We start from the raw sequence: 13,055 nt of genomic DNA on the forward strand, positions 1-13,055 counted from the left end.
GCAATATTTATCTTTACAAAACCTAACCCAAATTCTTTTTGAGTTCCAAACTGTTCCTCCTGTCCCTTCTCTACATTAAGAAGGCACTATATCAATTATACATGTGAAATGATATAAATTAGTCATTTTGCCATTAGTCATTATTGCAAAAAAAAAAAAACAAGAAAAAGAGAAAACTATATTTCACTTTGCACATTTCCTCTAGAGGCTCTTAGCATCCTTCATCATAAGTACCCAGGAATTGTCCTGAGTCATTGTACTGATGAGAGCATCCAAATCTCATAGGAAACACTTTTGATGTTACATTGTATTTATCCAGAACAAAGAGGATGATAATCCTGCAATACTGTTGTGATCATACATTGGGAGTTCTAGGTTCAGTGGTGAATGTGACATTTTTGGAAAGTCATTGATGAACTAGAACATATCCAAAGGAGGGCAACTAATATAATGAGAGACTAGAGCCCAAATCATATGGAGGAATTGGAACTGCCTACTCTGAAAGGGAAATGATTTAGAATAATAATAATGATGATAATCATAGATAACATTTACATAGTATTTTAAAGTATTTGACAGTTATCTCATTCAATCCTTAAAACCCTGGAAAGGTTTTTTATCATCCCTTTTACAGATGAGAAAACTGAGTCAGAGAGAGAGTAAGTGACTTATGCAGGGTCATACAACTAGCAAATGTTTGAGGATTTGAACTTAGGTTTTCCTGAATCCAGGTTCAGTTCCATCCACAATTCAACCTAGCTTCCTCTACTACATGGCACTTTATGGTCTGCAAAATGTATTATCTCAGTTGATCCTTATAATAACCCTGTGAGGTAGTTGCTATTATCATCCTCAGTTTACAGATGAGGAAACTAAGGAAGAGAGAAGTTAAGTGGTTTGCCCAGGGTCACATAACAAAGGGAAAATCTGAGGGGGATTTGAACTCACTTTCCTCACTCCAAGTCTAGGAGTCTATCCATTGCACCAGCTAGCTGTCTTAGGCAGAACAAAAAGAGACATCTAGAAATATTTGAGGGAGCATGTGGAAGATCAGGTTTTTTTTTCACTTGCTCCCAGAGGACAGAATTAGGAGCAATTGGTTGAAAGTTAAGAGGGTGATTTAGATTAGTCAATTGTGTATCATGCCATCTTCATTCCTGAGTGTCTTTCTTTCTCTTTCCCTTGTAACAAAAGACAAAAAGAAGAGGAAAAAAAGCAGGTCAGCAAAACCAACTCATTCACTAATTGTATCTGAAAATATATGCAATATTCCAATCAATTTATCTTGTTTGAACAGAATTGTCTCCTTCATTACACTATTAGCTCCTTGAGGGCAAAAACTGTCTTTTGCCATTGTTTGGATTCCCAGCACTTAGCATGGAGTAGATGTCTAATAAATGTTGACTGACTGGTTCACAACATTAAATGTTTACTATATGCCAGACACTGGGAATACAAAGGCAAAAATGAAAACAGTCTTTGATTTGTAAAGGACCCTAGCTTGACATAAGAAAAGAAGAACTTCATAAGAAGTAAATCTATTTAAATGAGTGGTGGTGTATCACTTCACAGAAGGATCACTTGTCACATTGGAGAGGGATTTCTTTTTTCCCTCGGCCTGCTGAGATTCTAGGACTCATTGGGGTCATATTGCCGCTCTTTGCCTCAGTTCCCTTACCTGAATAAATGATGAGCTTGGACAGATGATCTCTAAGAAGCCTTCTAGGATCCTGCTAGGCTAAGTGAAGCAGAGCCCACAGAGAACCTGGTAATCTGACAAATCAGGGTGTTAGCTTGTTAATAGAAGAGGATGGAAAGATGCAGGCTCCAGGTAACATCCCTCAGTGGTAGGAGAGACAGGGAGCTGAGACTTCATTTGAGTTCAGCCAGGTTACAGAGAGGAGATTGTGGGAAAACAATTTCCGTGCTGGTCTTGGGGACAGGGAGAACAGTTCCATGGATGTCTGCTCAGTTGATTAGGCTCAGGGTAACTTCTCTTTAACCCCAAATATCCTATTTTTGTTCCTTATATTGGCCATAGGGAAATATATCAATCTATTCAAAAATCATCGCAGAAGAGACCTTAATAAGGGTTCCTCCTTCATTTTACACCATTTCCCCTGTCTCTCTGCAAATCCAAATTTTCCTTTCCCTTCAAAGTCCAGTTCAAGCCTTGCCTCTTCCATGATTCTTATAGTTCTCACTGATGCTTCTCTTATCTCTTATACTACTATTCCTTCTTAATTATGTTCTCCAAAAGTTTACTGAGCTTGAAATAAGCTTGAGGACAAAAATTGAGTTTTGTATAGTAGAACTGCAAGACCTCAGTGTTGCAAGGAACCTTAGAACCCACTAAGTTCAATCTCTAAGGAGGAATATCCTCTCTAATATTCCCAATAAATGGTTATCTAAGGTCTACTTGAAAACCTTAAGTGATTGGGAACTCACCACCACCCAGCACAGCCCAATCCATTTTGGCTAATGGTAATTGTTAGGAAGCATCTCCTCTTCCTCTCTGAAGTTGTTACCTTTTGCTCTTTTCACTGACCTCTAGTGGCAAACCCGCTCCCTCTTTTACACACTGCCCTTCAAGTATCTGGAGAACCAGTATCACTCCATGATAATTCTTCTCTTTAGGTTAAATAGTCTCAGTTCTTTTAACCCGTCTTTGTTTGACATGATCTTGAGACCTTTCCTCATCCAGTTCATCCTTTTCTAGGCCTGCTCTGATTTATCAATGCCCTTAATATGGCATGTTCTCCACATTCAGATATGTTCTACTTGTATCCAGGGATGTGCTGATAAATGTTTTACAACTAAAAACCAGACCCTAAAAACCCTTCTATTATTTTGAAGTCTTATTGTTCACTTTTTGTTTCAAAGAGGACCAAAGACATCAGGAAGGCTATGTCTTAACTTGTAAGTGAATTGGATTTAAGTGAGACAGGGCCGTACAAAGTCATCAGCCTCTTTCTCTCCTGCAGAATCATCATATTCAGTGGCAAGAAACAGGCTAGGATGACTGGCGATAGCCCTGGATGCAATGGGAGACGCTGGCCTTTTTCAGCTAACATCATTCCCATGTCTCCATTTGTTTGATGTAATGCTCATTCAGTGATTAAAGGCTAGTTAAGAACTGAGGCAAAAGATGGCTTAATTTGCCTTCCCAAAACAATTTGGAAGAGGAATACCCTTAGAGTTTCTCACTTTAAGTCTAGAAAATCAACAAAATGATAAAGCAAACCCAATGTATGGTGTTTGCCAGTTTCAGAGGCATGAATATTCACTGTGAAAATTTAAATACCAGTTTTACAATTGGTTCAAACAGGTACTAGCTTATTCTTGCTTGCATCACACATGTCTTCAAGCACAGTGTTGAGCTCAAGGCTACAGTGTAGCTATCACTTATATCAGTCATCAATCATGAATGTAGTTTTATGGACAAATGCTCAGGTTACTACAGCTTTAAAATTTATTTTTTTAAATCATAAAAATCTACTTTCTCTCCTTTCCTTTCCCCCCATTGACAATAAACAAATAAAAATATGCATAGTCAAGGAAAAAACATTCCCACATTTTTCCAAAGGAGATTATTCTGCACCCTGAGTCCATCATCTCTTGGTCAAATAGCATGTTTATCCTGGGTCCTCTGGAGTTGTTTGGTTATTGTTTTGTGTGGAGTTTTTAAGTCTTTCAAAGTTGTTTGCCTTTACATTGCTGCTATTGTATAAATCCTCTTCTTGATGCTGTTCATTTCAATTTGTAGCATTTCAGCTAAATGGTGCAGTAGAGTGTCAGCCTACTTACTAGTTGTAGGTAGTCACTGAGTCTCAGTAGTCACTGAGAAAACCCTGTTTGCCTCAGTTTCTTCGTCTGTAATATGAGCTGGAGAAGGAAATGACAAATCACTCCAATATCTTTGCCAAGAAAACTCCAAATGGAGTTACAAACTGTCAGACTTGACTTAACAACAAAATGTTTTCAGCACCGAGGACAGAGCACATTAAGGATTTTAAATGAGTCATTGAAGCTATTGGTCTCAGGCTGGTGGCCAGGTTTCTGTACAGTATGATCCAAAAACAGGTTATGATTTCAAGGAGGGAAGGGGAAGAGAAAGAGTGATAAACAATTTAATCTTATCCTAAGGAAAAAAGAATGACGTTGGGCTAAAAGGTAGCTTTTATGTATTTATTTATTTTGATTATTCTTACTCCTCTGTCCTTCACATCAAGATCAGATAAAAATTGGATGGATTAGGCAGAAGATAGATGATAGGTCTGGAACTGTCATTGACTGATAGCAATTAATGAGACTCCTGGAACAGTTTCGTTGCCTGTAAAATGAATTTGTTAACTCTTGTCATGCCAAGCTACTTCAGAGCCTTTATTTATCTATTTATTTATTTTTGCTTTTTGGGGGGATGTTTTTCAATTTTTAAAAACATTTTCAGCAGTATTTTTTTCCAAATACATACAAAGATAGTTTTCAACATTCATTTTTGTAAGACTTTGTATTCTAAATTTTTCTCTCTCCTTTCCTTATCTCCCTCCTCCTCAAAGCAGCAAGTAATCTGATATAGGTTAAATATAGGCAATTCTTTTAAACATATTTCCATATTTGTCATGTTGTGGAAAAAAAATCATATCAAAAGGGAAAAAACGAGAAAACAAACAAACAAAAAAAGTGAAAATTCTATACTTTAATCAATATTCAGCCTCCATAGTTCTGTCTCTGGAGGTGGATGGCATTGTCCATCTTAAGTTTATTGAAGTTGTCTTGAATCACCTCATTATTGAAAATAGTCAAGTCCATCACAATTGATCATCACATAAATTTGCTGTGTACAATGTTCTCGTAGTTTTGATCACTTCACTCAGCACCAGTTTATGTAAGTCTTAAAAAAATTTAAGTGAAAAAAGCAGCTTTAATTTGCACTCACACAATCTCTCTCAGAATTGTCTTAAGAACCATATCAATCTAGGGACAGCCATTTGTATCTAGAGAGAAGATTGTGGGGACTAACTGTTGTTCACAGCATAGTATTTTCACCTATTTTGTTTGCATTTTTTTCTTTTTGATCTGATTTTTCTTGTGCAGATGATAATTGTGGAAACATGTATAAAAGAATTGCATATGTTTAACTTATATTGGATTACTTGCTATCTCAGGGAGGTGGTGGGGAGAAAGGAGGGAAAATTTCAAAACAAGATTTTGCAAGGGTAAATCTTGAAAACAATCTTTGCATGTATTTTGAGAATAAAAAAACTATTATTTAAACACACCCCCCCACACACACACATATACCATTAATCAAAATGAGTTTCCACTCTGGACATATCTGAAAATTTATCTTGAATTTTGATCTTTGAGTCTAAGACCTCTTTGTCAAGAGATGGGTAGCATGTTTTATATGTGTCCTTTGTGGGTCATTACTTGGATCAAAGTTGTTTGTCTTTAAGGTTTAATTGTTTGTTTAGCTGCATATTAATTACATAATCATATATAGAACACGTTAAAGGTTTCTTTGAAGAATGTTGGAATTGACTGTGAAACATGGAAGACACAGGCACAGGAATGTCCAATATAGCCCATATCAAAGAAGGTGCTCTGCTCTATGAGCAAATCAGAATTACAGTCACTCAAAAGAAATGTGAGATGTGCAGATTTGGAGATGTTTCTGCTCTATGTATTCACGTGGACTATTTATGTCCAACTTGTGGTAGAGCCTTCTAAGCTCATGTCGTTCTGATCATCCAAAGTCAGAAACACCGTACTTCAACCTCAATATAGTAATGTCATTTTGGCTCTCTTCAAGGACAAAGGACAACAACCAACTGATAATAATAACATATTAAACTTCACAATCGACATATCTACTTTTTGAACCAAATGTGAATGAATAACAGTCTAGGGGGCAGAGCAAAGTGGAAAAGAAAAGCTCATTGGGGGCAAGAACAATTCATCATGTTTTTATTTTCATCACCAGTACCTAGTATAGTGCATTTTTACATAACAGGTATTTAATAAATGCTTGTTAAAGTGAATTGGCTTGAGAATTTGAATTCCTTTGAGAATAAGTGAGATGTTAGACTATTCACATAAAAAAAGAAAATAAAAAGCTATTATTAAAAAAAAACATCAATTTTTTTGATTGGTAACTCACATTTAAGATTTGCAAAATGCATTGGATACATTATCTTATTTGATCCTTACAACAATCCTGTGAGATAGGTGCTATTGTTTCCCCCATTTTACAGAGTAGGACAATGAGGCACAGAGAGGTTAAGTTAAAAGGCCAGCGTTAAATAGTTAGTAGGAGGAGTTTGCCACAAGACTGGACCTCAGGCCTTCCAGACTTCAGCTTCAGTACTGTATTAAGATACTCTCCATCTCAGGTAAGATAGTAGGTGAATAAATGCTTTAGGAAGTAGGAAGAGTTATTCAAATGTGAGGTGCTAGTATCTCTGTTTTATAAACGAAGACCTTTGGGCCTTGGAGAGTGAAGGGACTAATAGCAGAACCAAGATTAGAATGCAGGTCTCCTCTTTCCACCATATGCCGTTGTCAGCATGAATGTCCTTGAATTTGCCACATGATGAAAAATGTTTCTTTTGTAGCTCTCTCACATATATCCATAGACTGGGCGAAGTCTATGTCTTGGCCACTAATTTCTGATTTAAAAAACCAAACCTCATGTATACTTATTGTGTATCTAATTTATATTTTAATATATTTAACATCTACGGTCATCCTGCCATCTGGGGGAGGGGGTGGGGGGGTAAGAGGTGAAAAATTGGAACAAGAGGTTTGGCAATTGTTAATGCTGTAAAGTTACCCATGCATATATCCTGTAAATAAAAGGCTATTAAAAAAATAAATAAACAAAAATAAAAAACCAAACCAAATCACCACAATCAAGCCACTGAATATTTCAGGAGATGATGCCTTTCTGAGTTCTCTAGAATCACGTCAGAGCTAGAAGACACTACTCTAGAAAGCCCTTGTTTTTACATATAACTGGTACCCGGAGGGAAAAAGGGACACATCTGAGGTCAAATGTCAGAGACAGCATTTAAACCTGGGTCTTCTAACTCCAGATCAGTGTTCTTCCTCCCCTACCATTCCACTTCCTGGCTCATTTTTGGGAGAACCCTGTTTTGTCACAGCCCTGGGACTTATGGGATATTTCTCAACTCTTCACAGTGTGGTGTGCAATGTAGCAATGGTGTCTGGTAGCAATGGAGATACAAGGACAATGAATGAAATAATTCTTACTGTCAATGAACTTGCATTCTAATAAGGGAGATGTCAAGCACACACACATATTTATATACATATACATATTTTGTATATATATATAAAGTTTATCTGCACACAAAAAATAAATATATATGCAGCATAAATATAAAGTTTATCTATATGTACACATGAAGTAATTAAAATAAAAATAGCTAGCATTTTTTTTTTAGCACTTTATTAATATATAACTTTATCTTCACAACAACCCTGAGAGTCAGATGCTATTATCTCCATTTACAGATAAGGAATCTGAGGCAGAGAGAAGTAGCTTGCCCAGGGTCATGCAGCTAAGGAAATGTCAGAGGCTGGAGTTAAACTAGGATATTTCTGACTTTAGATTTAACACTCTATCCATTGTGCCACATGGGTGCCTAGTGAAACAAATGATAGTTTGGGAACATGGGCAATAGCAGTTGGTGCTAATAGTGCTGGTGAGAATCAGAAAAAGTTCTGCGCAAAAAATTGTTTCTGAACAAATGCATCCCCTTCTCTAGGCCCTTTCTCATTTTGTAGGGATCAGTAGGATACTGATACTGTCCATTTGTCATCCTTTACTTTCACAATATGATTAGGTCATGTCCTTTTCTTTTTTGGGAAGGGAGGAAAGTGACTCTTCCTATCTTATCCAGGCTAGAATAGAAGTGATCACTCCTGGTCTAATCCCTGACTAGCAGAGAAGCTTTTACCTGCTCTGCTTCCAACATGGAAAGTTTTCTTCTCCTTAAGCAGTCTGGTGGTTTCCATTCCTGTGGGTTTATCATATTGATACTAGACTTAGGACAGATACATGATCAATATTAGTCGTATTCCAGTTCCGAATTCCTAAACCCAAGTGATCCACAAGCTTCCCCAGCGCCCAGTGGCATGGATTATAGGTATGTGTTTCTGAGCCCAGGCCATATCTTCCAATCACATACCCTGCTACTGAGAGATGTCTTGGCCTAGGGTAGGGTTTTTATTTTTTTTATTTAATAGCCTTTTATTTACAGGATATATACATGGGTAACTCTACAGCATTAACAATTGCCAAACCTCTTGTTCCAATTTTTCACCTCTTCCCTCCACCCCTCTCCTAGATGGCAGGATGACCAGTAGATGTTAAATATATTAAAATATAACTTAGATACACAATAAGTATACATGACCAAAACATTATTTTGCTGTACAAAAAGAATCAGACTCTGAATTATTGTACACTTAGCTTGTGAAGGAAATCAACAATGCATGTGTGCATAAATATAGGGATTGGGAATTTAATGTAATGGTTTTTAGTCATCTCCCAGAGTTATTTTTCTGGGCATAGCTAGTTCAGTTCATTACTGCTCCATTAGAAATGATTTGGTTGATCTCGTTGCTGAGGATGGCCTGATCCATCAGAACTGGTCATCATCTAGTATTGTTGTTGAAGTATATAATGATCTCCTGGTCCTGCTCATTTTCACTCAGCATCAGTTCGTGTAAGTCTCTCCAGGCCTTTCTGAAATCATCCTGTTGGTCATTTCTTACAGAACAGTAATATTCCATAATTTTCATATACCACAATTTATTCAGCCATTCTCCAACTGATGGACATCCATTCAGTTTCCAGTTTCTAGCCACTACAAAAGGGCTGCCACAAACATTCGTGCACATACAGGTCCCTTTCCTTCTTTATAATCTCTTTGGGATATAATCCCAGTAGTAACACTGCTGGATCAAAGGGTATGCACAGTTTGATAACTTTTTGAGCATAGTTCCAAACTACTCTCCAAAATGGTTGGATTCGCTTCAACTCCACCAACAATGCATCAATGTCCCAGTTTTCCGCCTCCTCCAACAAATCATTATTTTTTCCTGTCATCTTAGCCAATCTGACAGGTGTGTAGTGGTATCTTAGAGTTGTCTTAATTTGCATTTCTGATTAATAATGACTTGGAGCATCTTTTCATATGACTAGAAATAGTTTCAATTTCTTCATCTGAGAATTGTCTGTTCATATCCTTTGACCATTTTTCAATTGGAGAATGGCTTGATTTTTTATAAATTAGAGTTAATTCTCTATATATTTTGGAAATGAGGCCTTTATCAGAACCTTTGACTGTAAAAATATTTTCCCAGTTTATTGCTTCCTTCTAATCTTGTCTGCATTAGTTTTGTTTGTACAAAAACTTTTCAGTTTGGTATAATCGAAATTTTCTATTTTGTGATCAGTAATGATCTCTAGTTCTGCTTTGGTCATAAAGACCTTCCCTTCCACAGGTCTGAGAGGTAAACTATCCTATGTTCCTCTAATTTATTAATAATTTTCATTCTTTATGCCTAGGTCATGAACCCATTTTGACCTTATCTTGGTGTACGGCGTTAAGTATGGATCAATGCCTAGTTTCTGCCATATTAGTTTCCAATTTTCCCAGCAATTTTTATCAAACAGTAAGTTCTTATCCCAAAAGCTGGGATCTTTGGGTTTGTCAAAGACTAGGTTGCTATATTTGTTGACTGTTTTGTCCCTTGAACCTAATCTATTCCACTGATCAACTAATCTATTCCTTAGCCAATACCAAATAGTTTTGGTAACTGCTGCTCTATAATATAATTTTAGATCTGGTACAGCTAAGCCATAGGGTAGGGTTTTTAAAGTTTGTGTGTGTGTGTGTGTGTGTGTGTGTGTGTGTGCGTGTATCCCTTCCTATAAACCCCTTCATAAAAGAATGTTTTTAAATGTAAAAAATAAAAATCATTATATCATAAAAGAAACCAATAATACTTAAATACAGTTATCAAAATGTTTTAAAAATAAAATTTATGGGGCCTGTTATGACTTAGCCAATAAAGTCTCAGGAAGACATGGTCAAGTCCAGTTTCTGACTGACACTGGCTGCCTGATTTGAGCAAATTACTTCTCAGTACCCCCATAGGTACTAATTAATATGCATTGGCAGAGGGAATTTCTTCCTTTAGAATTCCCCATATTAATGAAATTGTAGGTCCAAAAAAGTCTTTTATGTTCCATCTTTGAGCATTTGTTATTACATGCTGCGACCCCATTGTGTTTGCCATATCTCTCTACATTGCTAGCCATTTTTATTGTTATAGTTATCAATATTTGAGGCTTATTCCCCCCTTCTAGATAGTAAATTCTACAAGACCAGGGGATTTGCCTTGTATAGACTAGTTCCTGGCAAAGTATTATGTATATAAGTGTTTGATGTATGTTATTAATTAGGGTAGGGTTGGGATCAAGGAAAATGTTTTTTAGAAAATGTTTTTCCAAAACCTTTGGGAATTTGGTGCTATCACTTTTTACTTTTCTCTGAGTTGCTCTGGCTAGGACTTAAACCCACTTATTCCCTGAAGCTAAAGAACTGGGAAAATCAGGCCAATGTACATTAAAGACTTATGCAAACCCAGCCCTCTGAGAGACAAGAAAAGAAGATGGTTTATATTCTCAAGGCCCTTACAATTTAGTTTGAAAGAGGATTAACATACATGAAATGTTTAGAAGTTAACTAGTGCTAAAAGTGTATAGTCTTAATTATAAGGTCAATGGAAATTAATTTTTTAAATTAAGAATTTTTTAATGAGCCAAATTTTTTTTTTCTTTCCTCCCCCAACATTGGGGGAAAAGACAAAACCTTTGTAACAAACACACTCCCATATACATGTATGAATACATACACCCATATATATATTTATATAAGCACATACACAGATTCACATAGATGGAAAACCAATTCCCACACTGACCATGTCCAAGAAGATCTCACTCTGCCCCAAGTCTATTACTTGGCTCTGTCACGAGGTGGGTAGTATATTTCATTTTTGGTTTTCCCAAATTATGGTTGTTCACTGCATTCATTGATCAGAATTCTTGAGGTTTTCAAAGTTGTTTGTTATATGGCCTTGTTGTTATTATATAAATTGTTCTGGTTTTGTTTGTTCCATTCTGCATAAATTTAGGGAGGTCTTCCCAAGGTTCTCTGAAACTATAATTTCATATTGTACAAATAATATTCCATTATGTTCATATTATTTGATCAACCATTCCCCAATTAATAGGTACTCCCTTAGCTTTCTACCACAAAAATATCTGCTGTAAGTATCCTTTCACACGTGAGTCCTTTTCCTTTGATCTCTGTGGGGTCAATAGTTTAGAGAGGTGAGGGATGGAACTTCATAGAGAAGATAACATGAAGAAGACTTTGAAAGAGGAGTAAAATTTGAAGAACCGGGACAACATAGGCTGAGGTGTGTCAGGTATGGTGCTGGGAATGAACAGTGAAGTATGTTGAGTGACTGTGGGACTAGTCTGATAAAACAATAGGAACCCATGAAAAGTGATGGTAAATAGGGAGGTTGGTTTTGGATTGTGGAGGGTCTTGAAAGTCAGCCAGAGGACTCTCCCTCTTCTTCAGTCCTTTGGCTTAAAAATAACATCTGTGAAGCTTCTTCAAAGTAGAGGGATGGTAGACATTGACCTCTAGGGACAATAATAATTGATGATAAATTTATATACACCTTTAAGATTTGCCAAGTCTTTTACAATGATCTTGTTGGATCTTCACAACACTGGGAAGTAGGTGCTATTATTATCCTAATTTTACAGATGAGGAAACTGAGGCAGACTGTGACTTATCCAGGGTCACACAGCTCTTAAGTATCGAGGCTGGATTTGAACTCAGCTCTTCCCAAGTCCAGGTCCAGCACTTTATCCTCCTTCACACAGCTAACCTCCATTTCATTTCCAGGCAACAGTGACCTCAGGAATCACCTAATCACACATTTATCTTCTCTTTCCTTGCAGTCGCATCAAGAGCAATGTGGATGGGCGATACCTGGTGGATGGTGTTCCCTTCAGCTGTTGCAACCCAAACTCTCCCCGACCCTGCATACAAACCCAGCTCACCAACAACTCTGCCCACTACAGCTATGACTACCAGACCGAAGAACTCAATCTGTGGGTCCGTGGCTGCCGGGAGGCTCTGCTCCTTTACTACAGCAACATAATGAACACCATGGGTGCCATTGTCCTCCTTGTCTTGCTCTTTGAGGTACAGATTTGGTCTTTTTGCTTTTAGGGCTACATGGAAGGTATGGTCAGTAAGGAATTTGTAATGAGACCAGGCAAGGAAGGTCCTCTCAACCTTTGGGTTTTAAAAGGCTGGCTGCTTTACTTGGAGTCCTGCCATAAAGTAGACAGCCCTATCATAGACCAGGATGCATCCACTCCATAATAGACTACAATGACAGAGACGCTAGTGTTTGTATAGCACTTTTACGTTTGAAAAGCACTTTACCAATGTTATCTCATTTAATTCTCACAATCTTGAGAAAGAAATACTGTTCTCTCTCTTCCTCTTCCTTCTTCTCTCCCTTCCTTCCTCTCTCCTCTCCCTTCTCTCTGTCTCTTTCAACAAATAGAGAAACTGAGGCAGAGGTTGAGTAATTTGCCCAGGGTCACACAGATAGGAAGTGTTTAAGACTGGATTTTAACTTAGGTTTTCTTGCCTCCAAGTCTTAATGATCTTTCTGCTGAACTTTAGTTTTAACTTGAACTTAAAAAAAAAAAAAAAAACCCATCACAATAGAGAACTTGTGTGTGTGGGTAATCATTAGTATTACAAAGGCTCTTATGGAACAGGGTTCTCATATTTTTATATTAGGAGCTCCCCAAGGGTATTTCAAATTAATGAGCACATCAGTTGCACAAAATGAGTTGTGCCTCTTTTAAAAATCCAATTTGTAAAATTGAAAGAAGGGAAAAAAGAATAGTAGAATTT

At 37.0% G+C, this 13,055-nt stretch overlaps 1 protein-coding gene across 1 annotated transcript in view; it reads left to right on the forward strand.

The window, feature by feature from the left end:
- The window catches only part of PRPH2 (peripherin 2), a 33,396-nt gene that overhangs the window by 18,490 nt on the left and 1,851 nt on the right, over nt 1–13,055 (forward strand). Inside the window, exon 2 of the mRNA XM_031964840.1 lies at nt 12,080–12,326. Coding sequence (XP_031820700.1) covers nt 12,080–12,326 — 247 coding nt within the window. The remainder of the gene's footprint in view (nt 1–12,079; nt 12,327–13,055) is intronic.

Source organism: Sarcophilus harrisii, chromosome 4 (assembly GCF_902635505.1).
Source record: "Sarcophilus harrisii chromosome 4, mSarHar1.11, whole genome shotgun sequence".
Lineage (NCBI taxonomy): Eukaryota > Metazoa > Chordata > Mammalia > Dasyuromorphia > Dasyuridae > Sarcophilus > Sarcophilus harrisii.